This window comes from Xiphophorus hellerii, chromosome 15, assembly GCF_003331165.1.
Source record: "Xiphophorus hellerii strain 12219 chromosome 15, Xiphophorus_hellerii-4.1, whole genome shotgun sequence".
NCBI lineage: Eukaryota > Metazoa > Chordata > Actinopteri > Cyprinodontiformes > Poeciliidae > Xiphophorus > Xiphophorus hellerii.
The window spans coordinates 7843586-7859775 of NC_045686.1; the positions used below are offsets into that span (position 1 = coordinate 7843586).

Here is a 16190-nt window from a genome sequence, read left to right on the forward strand (position 1 = left end):
GAGAACTAGCTGTAGCCCAGCAGAGAGTGAGGGGGAGAGGAGAGCTGCATTGCCACTTACTGACCCAACATGTACCTCACATCCAGTGACATCCACTGAAATTTGCACAAAGTTACTCAATGCGGCAACCTTAACTGGAAATATTACTGAATGACACATAACGCCTTGCAGAGTCTCAGTCTACACTGATGAAATTAGATTCAGTTTTGCTTCATTAAATTTCTAAATAGTCTGACATGGGGGGTTAGAACTATTTATTAACTAATTCAGATTATAACAACTCAACCACTAGAGGACGCTCATATACTGAGTGCAAAGCAAAAAAGGGATCTGTAGCACCAGCAAGGCAAAATAAAACACATTGCTACAGGGGCTTTATATGTTACATCAAAAGTATATCAGATGTCAAAACATTGGGTTATGTGAACAGAATATGTTAAAAGTGAAGATGATGCAGCTTCTTGACAGAATATCACGGTTTGTGGTCAAATATTTTAAGCAACCTCTTGTGATTTTAAAGCTTAGGCAAAAAGGGTTCTCACATTTGGGGTTATTGATGCCGTTATGGACAGGAGTAACACACTAATTGGTCTCGGCAAACTCTATGTACTTCATTGGATAACAGTTTAAAAGAAAATCCCCAAACTATAACATATATAAAAAAAGAACACCTACAAGAATAAAGGCCTTTTTTATCTGCTGCAGTGCCCATTTTTCTCTTCATCTTTGACATTTCTTTAGTCACACTAACCTTTTAGCGTTCGACTAAGTCTACAATAAGAAAAGAGATTGTTAGACTCATTAAAAGCTTTTGTCCTGGTGGGTGAAAAAAGTCACACTGCTTCTGCTTTTAGAAATTTGAAGCTATTATCATGAAACTTAATGCCCTGTAAAACATTCCAGCAAAACCTTTTATCAATCTTCAAAAGCTTTTCGCCCACGCCTGTGAACACACACAGGCTTATCCCACAGATTTTGCTGCTTGCACATCTAATCAATACGTAGTTAAAGGTCAGTGTGGGGCAGGAATGATCACATGCTTTCAAATGCTTCTTCATTTATCATAATCTTTCAGAAATGTTCTAGATCTTATTCCCTGGCTCATAAATCTCCACTCCACATAACAACACACTTGAGGTAGACATGTGGTAATGCCTCTGTGCATTATCTTGTTATAGGCAAGGAGAACAGAGGTCACTTACCCTGCCATATAACTCGTTCTTGTAAATGGCCTCTCCAGATCTCCAAGGAAATAAGCTATTAGCTGGCTTTCTGTTGGTGGACGTTAAGTTTAATAGTTTTACCACAAACTGAGGCCATTTTCCTGATGGAATAAAGTGTTGTTGAAACCTGAAAGGCAAAATTCAGAGACAGCTGTTTACAGACTAGAACATATATTTAGACATGCAATTTATGACAACAATTGAATGCAGGTGCACATAATATTTATTTATTTATTTAATTTTTTTTTTTTTTTTGAAAATGTAGAGAGAGCTTAAAGTGCTCATTTTAAACAAAAAAACACTGACCAGGTTCTGTTTAGAGGATTAGTCCAGTCAAATTGGGTTTCTTTACTGAAAGAAAAACCTCAGGGCACCAACCTTTGAAAAATGTTTATCACACTGGAAACAATGTGTGCAAAATCTGAAAACAAAATTATATTAGTATATCATACAACAAATGTTGAGACATTGTTTTGCTCAGTAAAACAAAACATCTCCTAAAAATTGTTATCGAAATTATTAGGTCAATTACTTCATTTGTAATTTACTTTTCCTTTTTGAAATATCACAGACTCTTTCTCCTTGTCAATCTTCAGAATGAGAAGGTCAAAAGATTATGTCATTAAAGTATTGAAGAATATCTTTCACTACTACTTTTTACTACTATATAAGTAAAACTATACTGTTAATTTTGCTTAGGGATAATTTCAGACTACACCATCCACCTCTAGGTTCAGCTTGAAAAACTGTAAAACTCTTTGACTGAGTTCATTGCCTGTTTAAAAATGTCAGACTTTTTACTCCTCCTCAAGGTCCTTCTGTTCTCCCTGACTGGAGCTGCTTTTGTAAATAAGTATATCCTCCTGTGGTGAGTGAAATAAGTCCCGCTGAAATTTGTCCAAGGAATTCTTTCACTACTTTTCTTGTGCCACTTGGGGTGTTTTTTCCAAGCTGTGGCAGATTTACTTCTCCATTGGTATTCATCTGTTATCAAATGCAGTGACCCACACAAGAGACAAATGTTCCAAAGGATTTTATTACCTCCAGGCACAAAGACAACACATTTCATCACCATTTGACGTTTTGTATATCCACTGTGACTTGTTGAATCCGCTACCGTAAATTGTCATGTCTGCTTATACTTTTTTCTCTTTTCTTTACATTCCAAAAGGCTTTCTGCAGTGCCTGTAACAGGACTTTCACCTGTTATTGTTGTGCCTGGTGCAGAGTCATGCTGAGGTTCCGGGTAGCTACTGAAACGTGTTCGCAGCATGTTGAGAAAGGTCAGGGCTGCTAACAGATATCATGTCATTAATACGCTGTGAGAATAGGTCAGTACAGCTGTTTACGAGGTCAAGCTTGAATCAAGTAGGAAGAAACAAACAACTGCTGGAAGATTTTAGAAACAGCTTATGATGGTTCAAGGTTAGGACAAGCTTCTGTATGCCAAGGATGTCTTTACTTTAGCATGAAACAGGAAGTGCATCCATCCATTCATCTGTCCGTCCATCCACTATTGGGGTTAACAGGTACTTAAGGAAAATCCAGACATCCCTCTCCAAACGACAACACCTCAGCTGATTTTGGGGGATCCCATTCCCAGGTCAATAGCTCCTCTAGTGGGTCCTGAGTCTCCCTCTCCTGTTAGGACCTACTTGTTTAAACTCTAAAAGGAGGAGTCCTTAACAAACCCCTGAACCATGTCAACTGAATCCTTTCAATGTGAAGCACTTCAAGCTTCAATGAGTACACTTCTGTCTCTAAGGCTGAGTCCAGAGAAAGCTAATTTCAGTCTCTTGTTTGAAGGATCTTGTTCTCTTGATTATTAGGATTTTTAAAAGCAATCACAATTATAGCAAGCAAATTTATATTTACCAGTATTTTTACATAAATTTAGAACACTGGTAATTTATGCAAAACAATTTGTTACTTTCCTGCAGCCTGCATCAATGTTTAATGATCCCATGTGTGCAGGACTATCCTTTTGATCAAACTCAAACTGGAGGGACATGAAGATGAAACTTTCAGACAAATGTGACGGTTCCTCCTGTTAAGTCTCAGCAAGAACACAAATGAGTCCTAAAGAGACTGCATGCAACAAGTTTCTGTGAAAATGTACTTATTCATTTCATGAAATTATTTTTCCATAGCAAGTGGCCTAATTTCACAACTCCTATTTTTGCATGCATTTCCACTCCTCTCTTATGTAACTCTTAAATGCGAGGAGTTGATGTAAGAATCAGTCTCCTGAGCTGAGAGGGCTTCATTTATTATGAGACGAATATAGCACATTTGCATCTAGTTTTAAAACCTTTCTCCATATTAGCTCAAGTAGTTTTGAGCCCGAGGCTGCACATTTCCATACTGCCAGCCGTCATGTTTTCACACATGAAAAATGCATGTGTGAACTCTCTGTGAGAATGATGAGTCTCAGAGGACAGGTAATTCAGGTGTTGCAGTCACTAAATCAGATTTTTATATAATTCAAGCCTGAACTAATTGTAATTTTTGAATCAGGACAATGATCTACTTCATCAAAGTATTTTGTCTCTGAAGAACAGGGTCATAAGTGTACATATCAGTTCCATCAGGTTTGGTCTCGCAAGACCAGTTTCAATAATTGGATGTCCATATATTTTTTTAAACAAAGTGGCACAGGGCCATTACTGCAAGGAAGATTAATTAAAATATGCCCTCTGTAGCTGTTTTTAAGGTCTTTCAGTGAAGGGCATACACCACGACTTAAACAACAGACAGCTCCTCACCATACAAGCTCTACAAAGCTGGAAAGCCCTGCCTTTTATGCTGCTGTTTATAACGCTAATTAAATCCATTTGCTAAGAAAATCCAGCAAAGGACGGATTGATTTTTAAATAAACTCAGGCAGCTTTAACCAGCTTTGGCTTTGAACAAGTTATTTGAAGCGACCTGTCCTCGCAAGGCTTGATCAAAGGAGCTCTGCACAACAGCAATGCATAGAACACAAAACACAAGACTGACAAGCCAAACCCTGAGCGATGCACCGAAAAGAGAGGAACAACGGTAATAAATATTTAAAGGTTCTGAATTTTAAATCAAACGTTGCATATGCATACTTGCTAGATTTCCAGAGGACTCTGCAATGTCAGCCAAGTGAATGGAATGCAAAGAAGAGATTACATGTTAATATGAAGCCAATAGTGAGTTGAATTAAAATGGTTTTTGCTTTATTTCTCAAATTTCTACTTTCAAAGGGACCATTTTGCTGAGGGAAAAGATAAAGAAATACCCACTGGGAATTTTCTGTCTGAAGCTGCCAATGAGAGGAGGAGCTGGGAATTTAGCATAACTAGATATAACTCTAGAGGACTCCTCATCTTCTCATTGTTAATGCAGGCTGTTTCCAGACTGTTCAGTTCATTCCAAGGTCTGACTTTTAACTGTCTGTTCCCCAGGAACATTCTTATCCTTTGGCGGAATCACAGTCGATCCTGAGGCAGCTATAATTTATAATCTCTTCAGTGAGCTCTGGGTTCAGGGTCTTCACATACGGTGCCTTGCAAAACTAGTCATACCTCTTGATTTTTTTTCAACATGTTGACACATTATAACCACAAACATGAACATTTGGGAATTTTGCATTGTGAAGAGAAAAGAGAAGGTTTTGAAATTAAAAATCTGAAGTGTGGCATGCATATGCATTTTGACTTGACATTTGACATACATGCAAAACAATGTGTGTATTGAGGAGCTGATATTGCACATCTATTCAAACCCACTACCTCCACTGTGAAGCATGATGGTGGCAGCATTATGCTGTGGAGCTTCAACAGTGACATAGAAGCTTGTTGGGCATAATGGGGTTAAAGACAGAGTGATTCTCAAAGAAAACCTGCTTGAAGCTGCAGCACTTCAAACATGTAGTAATTTTACACAGTAGTGACTCTGTGTAGCTGAATGTAAATGCATGCCAAACCTTTAAGATTTAGACATTTGTATCTCATGTAGCTTCCCCTTTGAAATTCTCCCTAACTTTGTCCTGGTTTATCACATATAATCTCATTGAAATGCTACTGGCCAGAAAAACACAATGATGTTTTTGTGTTGGCATAATAAAATCCGGAAAAACTCCAATGGTGTCAATAGTTTTGCAAGGTGCTTTTGCTGAAGGTCTTGGTATTGCTGACAACAGCTGTGATGGCAGAAAAGCAAGAGGTGCTGTGGAGAAAAGATCAAGGCAATGTTAATGTGAAGTTTTTGTAATAATGAAGGAAAAAAATAGATCTATTTTAAATGTAAAAATCAAAATCTCTTAGATGTGTATTTTCACGACAAGTTACATTCACCAAAAGACATGTAAAGTATTAAAAGTATTAAAATGTTTCTGAATAGATTAGCTTTGAGGCTCCATAAGCCCCCCAACATGAAGTGTGATATGGTTTCATTAGTATGAGAAAGCTATAAAATTTTCAATATTTCATTTTTAGTTATTCAATGTTCTGAATCAAACTAATATAATCAGGAACAATAAGCTGTAACGATTATTTAAAGACCCCGACTGTGCATGTGACTTGAAAACAAATCCTTCCATGTTTGACTTTATAAACTACAATTTACAAAACCTATTAAATACCACAGAAGAAGATAACAGATTAAACTAATTAGTTCATAACAGCTACATTGCTACCTGTGATTTGATTTACATGCACCAGAAGAAACATTCTGGTGTGAATCTGCTCAGCTTTCACTTGGCATTATCAGTAGAGAACAGGTGTCGTGAAGCGTCTGGATGTTTTCACAGTGATAAGACCACATCACCTCCTTGAGACTCACTAGCATTCACTGTGGTGGCCCAGAGGCACTCAGCTTGTTTTTCATGTAAAAATCCCCACAAAAGTGGTTAACAACCAGAACAAATGAGACCATAACTTCCCCAGTAAACCTCAGGATACGGAGACTAGACTCGGACCAAGTGCAACTCCTGACATTATCCTTCTTTGCTTTTGGCATTACATGTTTCCTAGCAGCAATATTCTCTAAGTGTTAATGTGAATTACCATGTAATAAAAAATCTGACAATATGATACACTACCACTGGAATATTCTCAGTGCACTCCTAAGTATTACTCAAAGTGTCTACATGTGGAATTTAAACGTTCTCAAGGCCACATTCAGCTCCCTGCGGAACTGAGTTATTGCCTAAAATGAAAAATACATGTGAGAGCAACTCTGCATGCAAATCATTCTTACATAGAAAGTTTTATCTATCATTCAGTTTTATTGCCTCCATTGTTAATCCAGGTAGGTTATGAACTTTTCCAAAAAAAAAGTACAACTCTGTCGGCCTTGCAAATGTACTCCTTAAAATTGACATAAATTAACATTAGAAGCAAAAACCTTAACATATTCAAATAAGTTTAGTTATTTGCTTGTGATTGGGCAAGAAAAAGTTGAGCACAAATGTAATCTGTGTGTGTGGTGTGCATTTACAGTTGCCGCCCCCTCGTTTTGATACCCTTAAGTAAAATCCAAGTACAAAAGATTACATGCAGACATTAACTAAGCTTATTAAAAGTAGGTCAAAAAGTTCAATGACAAGGCAATTACTCGCACTGTATTTAACTCAGGGGTATCCGATTAAAGGGGCTGAACACATATCCATGCCAAATGGTTTTATTTGTCATAAAAATGGATCAATTTATTACATCTTGTTTGTTGCAATGTTTAATCCTTCAGAACAACATCTTGAATTATAAGTAGCAAGGGATCCAAATTATTAGAGCTTCCACCAGCAGATGCATTAGGCTAAATAAATTTCATGTATTTTTCATCTGCACATTTGAAACCCCACAGGCAGATAAGCGGAAGATTTTCCAAGAGAACGTTCTGAAAGGCAGGCGCTCTAAAATTGATCGGTTAAAGGCGAAGAGAGAAATGTGAATCCACTTTGGAGAGATGTGTTTTTCTGGGTTAGGTGCATCTCCTCCTACCACTTCACAGAAGGTCATATTTAATCTGTGTAATTATTTTCAGGCAATTTTGATGCAGCTCGCCTTCTGAATTTAAGTGCTTCGGGGTGCACCTACGCAGCATTTAAAACACTCCTTGTTAAAGCAACAACATCTCTGGAATATGATTTTTATTTTTTGTCGTCTTCAGAATCTGACATCAGGGAGATTACCTTTTCCCTCTCTGGCAGCTGCAAATATCTCTTGAATGAAGAAATGTCTCAGAGAGGCAGGCTGCTAAGCCATGGCATTATGCACAAGCATTCTTACTCCAGCAGGATATAAATGCAGGTTTTTATCTTTTGTCGATATGATAATATTCAAGTTTGTTGAAATAAACTGTTGAGATGAATCTTTCCAAAAAAGCACCACTCTACAACATGATTTGTCTGAGTTTGTCTGTGTCCGTTCATTTGTACACAGAGGTTTCACTATTTTTAGAAGGGGAACAGGTGTTGACAATCTCCCCTTACCAAAGGTTGAGGGAGAAGGAAAAAGGGAGACAAGTCTGTGCTTCCGCGCTGTCATCGAAACTGTTGGGTGACACTCAAAACCGGCCACGTCAACACTCAACAATCAGCCCCGAGGCTCGACTGGACATAGCGTGACATTTCAGGAATCGCACTGATTTCCTGAAAGCCAACCAATACCAGCTCTCCTGGTGGCACCCCATCTGCTTGGAGCATACAGTAAATCTGCTCTGAAAGCATACAAAATTTTCAGTCTGGGTGTTTATGTACAGAATCATACAGGCATGACGTGGGGCTGTAACGCGGGATTGTTCCCACAGCGGCGTCGAACCGAACAAACATGACATGCATGCACTGCAGATGACTACTGTCAGCCTTCTCTGCCTGCAGCTGTTGATGAAAATCTGAGGCGGGCTAATGTAAACACTGTGACAGTAAACACTAAAATAGATGTTCAAAGCAGGGAGTCAGGAACCCATTGTGGGCTACGAAAAAGCAGGGGAATCAGAATAATTCTGTGTATTTTTGAAAAAATAATATTTTTGCTGGCATTATTGCAAGATATAACAATAATAGTCACAAATGTATACAAATTCAGCACCTGTGTTATTATATGCTTCTTAAACTGCCTTTTTAGGACCATGTGTATAATCTCACACTGAAAAAAATTATGTAAACCTTTAAGTTGAGCTAACTTATTCAGAAGGGAAGAAAACACACATTGAGAAATTATTGTTTTTGATTTTACAAAAAACACAAAACCTTGAAAAGTAACTCTTTTTGGACTCATGCAACATTTTTGTGTTACTCATAAGCACTCTGAAATGCCTTGTTGCTGAAAATGTGCTATATAAATAAAATTACCTTTACCTTTACCTCGCTGTTAACTGTTAGAGAAAGGTGGAAAACACGCAAAGACTTAAGAGTTTGGTTTTGTTTGAGTTCAATGTTCTGATTATTATGTTTGGAGTTATGTGTTTTATATTTAACTTTGTTTTCATGGTACTTACTTGTGTTTAGTTAGTTTCCCCATTTCCTGCATAGTCAGTTGGTGTAATTTCCAAAGCCTCTGTTCACTCCAGCTTTATGCTGCCAAGTTCTATTATTATTCACTAAGCCTGTTTTGCTTTCCCGTATTTTCCTCCTTTCAGCATAACCAGCTTATTTCAGATAGTTTTTCCAGATGCTCCTGTTTTTCACCCATTCTTTAGCTCATTGTCGGTGTAAAACTGAAACCTTAATCCTTGCACACACTCTAGAACGATTCTAAAAATTCATACAGCACATGAACGTCTCACTGTGTGAGCTCGATATGACAGCAACTTCCGTGACACTCCACAATAGAAGATGTCAATCAGTATGACTTGTTGCCTCAGCAGAATGCTGTCCGACAGATCTATCAGTCCATCAATTAATCTGACAGCAAGTTACAAGTGTTGACGTGCTTATTATTAGAGTCGGATGCTGAAAACAGGGAGAGAGGGAGGAGGCAGACAACAGGTTGTCTTTGGCTGTGGATCTCCCACTCTGATGGACAACGTCATTGGATCAAGCTCTTCTTTTCATTTTTAAATATTTTTGCCAAGACAGCTGACAATCAAATTCAGATGAGACTAAGGCTGAGCTTTATGGCAACAAACACATAATATTGTTTTACATGAATCACACAATAAATTTGTAGGAAAGCTCCTTGGCCAGTGTTAAGCATGGTAGAGGAACTGTGCTACTGCGGGCCTTGGGAACATTCTAATCACATGGCATCATTTGCTATTTGAAACACCCAGACATTTTAAATGTATTCTCCAACCTTGTGAAGTTCAATGGGGGAAAAAGAAGTGGTGTCATGGCAGTACAGGGTTGCAAGAAGCAATAGCAGCCAAAGTGGCAATAATTATGACACAAGTGACTTTATTAAAAACAATAATTTACTAGCATGGCAGTTTTACCCATACTGAAGAAAAGTATCATATTAAATGTCAGAATATAATAAAGTAATTCAGAAAAGGAACCATATTGACTCCATTTATACCAACAGAGATGCTAAAACAATTATTGGAGTCTCTTCTGCTAGATTTTATTTTAGACAAGCTTTATTTTAAATCAACTGTTTTTAAGAGGAAAGCAGTTGGTAGTCAAGTTAATATATCTGTTTTTTTGGTGAGGGGATAATGAGCATTTTTGTCTGTTGTTGCTTGTCTCAAACACCCACAGAATGCAACAAATGAGCAACATGTGGGTGTTAAAACTTGTGAATAGCTGGCAGATCACAGCAGGTCATTGTAGAGTACATTACACGTGACTGCAAGTGTAAAGACGAAACAGGGCTGGATTTGGGTGAGTGCAATCATTTGTCTGCTGTTGTGGGTAGGTGGCGGACAGGAGAGGAGTGATGTTTGGACACACATGCGATTGTGGATCTAAATTTGAACTTGACGGTACACGTGTGTATTTGCATGTGCATCGGCTGTGAGGGGAGCATTGTGCTGTTACACAATGGATGCTTTTCACATTCCTCCCTTCACCTGTCAGTGCCAACAAAGGCCCTCTTCTCTGTCTTTGACATGTATGAATCTACTGCTGGCCAGAGGAGATAGCTGTGGAGTAAAAGATGTGAGTGGGTGGACAGTCTGAACAGTACCCTTCCCTTCTGACCACCTTCATGTTCTCGCTTTCAGGCTGCAGAACGGAAGACTTAGAGCTCAGTTGAGAACATCACCGAGGAGGAGGTGGTAGAGAAGTTTCTCTTTTCCAAACTGACATGTTGGAGAAGTGACATATTCACAAACCTCGTCACTGGCAGAGCAGCAGTGTCCTGTATCTTCTACTCTAAGTAATAATAAATTGATCTTAAATATGTTATTTACTTTAGTTGGGAGCTTGGGGAGTTTCATGTTGTCATGTATGTGCATGTGATGCTACATACACTGTTAAAAGGCAGTGATTTTTCTCAAAGAAGCTAATGTTAGTTTAATTTAATTCTTGTCAAGAAATAATTATGCAACTGGATGCATTAGACCATGGATAAAATAAAAAGTCAAGAAAGCTAAGAGGAATCCAGGAACTAAAATCAGGTGGAGTTTAACATAAATGATAGATAGATAGATAGATAGATAGATAGATAGATAGATAGATAGATAGATAGATAGATAGATAGATAGATAGATAGATAGATAGATAGATAGATAGATAGATAGATAGATAGATAGATAGATAGATAGATAGATAGATAGATAGATAGATAGATAGATAGATAGATAGATAGATAGATAGATAGATAGATAGATAGATAGATAGATAGATAGATAGATAGATAGATAGATAGATTATTTTTGATGACATTGTCAGATGCACTGATGTCTAATCTTTCTTGAAGGAACTTTTTTTTTTTTTAACATTTTTATTTGCATTGTCTTTAAGAAAATTGATGGCAATCCCACTAAAAATGTTAAGCAGTGTTTTTGTGCCATTTTTGTGCACACATATTGATCATGTCAGTGTATCAATTCTTGATAAGAATCCATATAGCTTTAAGTATATGCATATATTTATTTGTTTATATGAATCATTTTTTGTGATTCACCAGTCAAATAGTCATTGAAACTAACTAGTACTCTGACTAGTATTTCACTGGGCAACCACTGAATAAAATGTTCTTAATGTACAAAAATAGTTAACCAGCACATATACATGATCATACTCCAAATTCAGCTGCTTTAAAAAAAATCAACTAATCAGTCTACTTACAATCAGGCCTCTTAAGTCCTCATCAATTGCTTTTTTCTCTTCTCCTTCTTTTTCTTGCTCATGCTTCCTGTGAAAAGATTGTGCATTTAGTGATTTAATGACCCTAATGTCACAAAATGCTCTGCAAAGATGTACAGTCTTTGCTTGAATCATGCCGTGACATGTCGGGCATTGCAGTATCCCTGCTGTGCCAGCTAACTGTTAAAGTGACTGTTCTATTCGTGTAGCAAACTCAACATCATTCAGACTTGTCAGTGTAGGAGTTGAGGCATTTCAAAAATATGAAAAATTTCCTTTTAAAAATGGCACCTGTCAGGATAATTTAGAAAAGCACAAAAAATGCTGCATTCAACTTTAATCACAATAAAATACATATTCCACACAACTCCTCATTTTTTTAAGTTTCTTTTTACTGATGATTTTGTTGGAGTATAGTCATGTGGTTTGGGATTTCTTCACCTCCGGATTTTTGCTTCTTTTATCAGCAGAAAAATGGCAACTTGGAACGAACCCTGGAGAAAGAGAAACATTCAAAGCCCCTAAAATCTGCTTAACAAAAAGTCAGGCAAATGACGCAGCTGCTGCAAAAACTCTTGTGCATTTTTCATGAGATTTCACCCTACACTGACATAAAAACAATAATCACGCTGATGTAAATCACGGGTGATAAACAACATTTAAGAGTCCTTGAGGGCTTGCAATTCTATGCTTTGAGCAACGCCGGTGAAATGTAGATAATTAAATCACAAGCTCACAGTACAATCTGATTTTTTTTTGTTATGCTTATACAGTTATCATGAAGGTATTTGACTTTTCTTAATTTTCTCATGAACAAGCTGCCTCACATGAAAAAAAAAAGCTACAGACCAATCTACAGTATAAGTGAAATTTAGTTGTATGGGAGTGTTAAATCACAACCAGTATGTGTTTGTGGATTTTGCTCAGACTTGATGGCTACTGTAGTAGGTGGGTGTGAGCTCACAATGTGCTTCATGTATGGGTCCAACTTGGGTTTACTAGACAAACCTCATTTCAGCAAAACCAGTAGGACATCCTAAAAATGTCTTTGTGGGGTCTCACTCGGGTATAATGAATATACATTCAAAATCGATGAAATAGATGAATATGGGGAATCTTTGTACCCGGATTTGAGTTGTATCAAATAAGTACAATCAGATAACATATAACCTCCATTCATACAACCTGTCCATGTAGGGCCTGCTTTCAACCCTTGTCCTACCAAAATGTCCCCCATTTCTTAAATATTGGCATTCATGAGATGACTAAAAGAGAAAAACTAATTGCTGGAATAGAACAGCTGAACAAACATAAACCCACTGCTATCTGTGAAAGGACTGATATATAGGCAAATGACATGGGGGCATTTAGCACAGCTGAGGCCCATTTTAAACCCCATGTTTTACTGGCATTATGTGTAAATGTTAACTTTGATCAGATGCCTAAATGGGGAAAAGTGGCTTTTCGAAGAAAAACCTTCTTCAAATAGGTACTTACTGAAAGAGGCAAAATAAGAATATAGTTAAATTTCCTTTTCACAGTGAATCAATTGCAACTGAGCAAAAGCTTCAATATTTCCAATCCTTTTGGGCCACATATGTAAATGGTAGCAGGCATAAGGTGCTGACATAGGGAAAACCTTTCAGGAAACATGGATTCCCTGCAATAGGCAAAGTATAGGCAAATAACATGGGGCAATTATTCAACCTGCAGTAAAATACATGTGGGGGGTATTTTCAGCCCATTTCCTACCCTTATAATATATGCATAATGGATCCAATGTTACCTTCATAACATACCAACATAAAAACAAATGTTGTAACAATACCACTCAGCAAAAATAGATTCACTTTAAAAAGGTCTTGTAAATATTACTTTTCCCTACACGTTTGGTTCCATATGGAAATTTTTGCTGCCTGGACAGAAAAAGCTGCCAGAACCCCTCAGTGGCAAATAATGTAATCATTGAGCCTAATGTGACCTGCATACAGTCCTTACTGGGACCCCTTTTCAGGTAATTTTCTAACTATTTGGCAGCATATGTAAATGTTGGCTGAAGTAAGATGCCTGTATGGGTGTTCAAGTGGAGGCCATATGCAAATCTGGGTTCGCTGTGAGTTTATCAGGTCCAAAGCTAATGCATTTTTCTGTTTAATCTTATTTTGAGAGCGGGGATATTTTCAAATCCTTAACCAATCTCCCATACATATATAGTACTTCAAATAAAAAAGTGATTAGATCATCTTGTGGATGCTTTTTCTTATCAGATAAGACAAGTTTTTCCAAATTCATGAGATGAAATATTCTGAGGCCTCTGCTGTGCTCTCAAAGCTAGTCTCCATGCTCGGGGTCTGCATACTCGGCCCTCCCCTGGTGTCCTTCAGCAGAGGTAGGAACGTATCGCTGTGACAGGAGCTCATGGAGGAGTCCCAAACCCGGCTACCGCAAACATGTTCACGGTGCTCGGGTGCAGCCCTCAGTTCGCCTTCAGTGGAGCGCAGCGCCATCAGTTCAATCTCATGCTTGGCTGCGGTCTCCAGCACCTGTTGCTTGTTGTAAAACAGCACAAAGTTGTTAATGATGGGGTGTATGGGCAGCGCTATGGCGATGACCCCGCACAGAAAACTGATGGCCGCGTTACACCGGCCTAAAGTGGTCTTAGGGTACACGTCCCCGTAGCCCACAGTGGTCATAGTGATCACGGCCCACCAGAACGACTGCGGGATGCTGGTAAACAGCGTGTCCGGGTGGTTCTGCTCCATGGTGTACCCCAGCGCCGAGAAGAGGAACACCCCCACCCCCATGTACATGAGGAGCAGACCCAGCTCTTTCAGGCTGCTCTTCAGCGCAGATGTGAGCGTCTGGAGACCGGATGAATGGCGCGCCAGCTTGAAGATGCGCGCAATGCGCATTATGCGCAAAGCCTGCACCGCCTGCTGCACGTTGGCCAGCTCCATCACTCCGGCGCCGAAGGAGGTCAGAATCAGCACCACGTAGAAGGGCATGATCGCCATGAAGTCGATTATGTTCATGAAGGACAGGACGAATTTGATCTTGTTTGGAGAGGAGATCAGACGCAGGAGGTATTCGATGGTGAACCAACCGATGCACACCGTCTCGATGACCTCCAGAGTGGGGTGCTCCGTGAGGTTGCCATCGGAGTCCTCCACCTGAAGCTCGGGGATTGTCCCGACGCACATCACCACAGAGGAGACGAGGATGAAGATGAAAGAAAGTATGGCAATGACGTGCGCAGGCACTGAGGACTCCGGCTTTTCCATCAGCCTCCAGAGGGACGCCTGGAAGCGCTGGCAGCCTCCAGCTGACGGGTCTCCCTCTCTGTCCACCAAGATAGTCCTCACTCTCTCTGCGATCTCTGCAAGTTCATCCTGAACCTCTTTAAGGTTGCTTTTGCAGCATTCATCCAAAAAATCGGCGCCGATTTTCCAGAAGTCCATCTCCTTCATGAAACAAATCGGGCAGATGCCCCTTTTCATGTGTACCTCTCCGTAATAATACAGCTCTACTATACACTTAAATGCCTCAGGGTCCCTGTCAAAATAAAATTCCCCGGTGTCTGGGTCATAATCGTCGCACAGTGAGGATATCTCTTCGGGAGACTTCAGAGAACAGTCCACCAGCTCTGCCAGCCGGGTCTCCGGGAACCGATTCAACACGTCGCCATACAACACCTGTTTCACTCCGCCGATGTTCACCACGATCTCCGCCTCTTCACTCGCTTCAGAGCCGTTGCAGTCCGCGTACCGACTTCTCTGGATTCCCCACATTATTCCGAAGATTGCCCGCTTCAAAACTGAATAAAATGTCCACAGAAATGTCACCAGGCGCCCTGGCGCGCTTTATGTAGCCGCTAGATTCCTCTAAATTAAATATATATGTATATGTATATTAGTTATGAAAAAGAAAATCTGTTTTCTTCGACCTGACTGCAGCATGAAGTCCTGTCAGTTCCATGCAGCCTTGTTTGGCAGTGAACAGTGCGCCTGTGCGCGCTGCAAAAGTTGGCATTGAAGTGCGCCTGTTGTCAAGTCAGAGCAATTGAAATGCAAACTTCCGGCAGAGATTTCAAAAATAAAACACTCAAAAGATAAGAAGGGTTTTCTTGTAGGTTCATGGTTAACCAATACAGGTGTGGAATAATGTGGAATCACTTACAGGATAAAAATGGCCAATAGAGTCACGATTCTAGTAATAAGTGCGAGATGCAATATAATGATTATTAGGTTCAATAGTTTTGAGTTACCATTCTGACTTTTAAAGTTAAAAGTCTCTCTGAAATCAAGGTTCTCTTGTTCTCTTAACTCGTGAAATTCAAAGTCATAATCCAAACTTTAAAGCAAGAATTATTACTTTCTATATCAAAATTTGGACTTCTGTTTTCTCAAACTTATCACTTTTAACATTGAAATTATAAATATATATCCCAAACTTATGGACTATATTTCAACATTTGACTTCAGAAGTCGATATGTCCACCCACCCACATTTATTTCTGAAGCTGATTTCTCAATTTCCGGCTGCGTCGTGGGATTGCTGCGTGTTTTGCTGTTTACTGTCTGGACGCAGCGCAGTGCAGCCAGGCGCTGCGGATCGCAATTTTCCGCGCATTCATGGGAATCATTGTGAGGTGTTAGCTTGACGAAATTACAGATGAGAACTGCAGCTTTCCATCGCAACATGAGAGCAACCTGTTGAGAAGAAATATCCACAAGACTTTCTCCATCAGC

General features: G+C 39.2%; 1 protein-coding gene across 1 annotated transcript; it reads right to left on the minus strand.

Moving 5' to 3' along the window:
* Positions 1-12497: 12497 nt before the first annotated feature.
* LOC116734636 (potassium voltage-gated channel subfamily F member 1-like) lies at positions 12498-15799 on the minus strand. The gene has a single exon (XM_032586129.1). It carries the CDS (start codon positions 15228-15230, stop codon positions 13731-13733), a length of 1500 nt encoding a protein of 499 aa, XP_032442020.1. The 5' UTR covers positions 15231-15799; the 3' UTR covers positions 12498-13730.
* Positions 15800-16190: the final 391 nt, after the last annotated feature.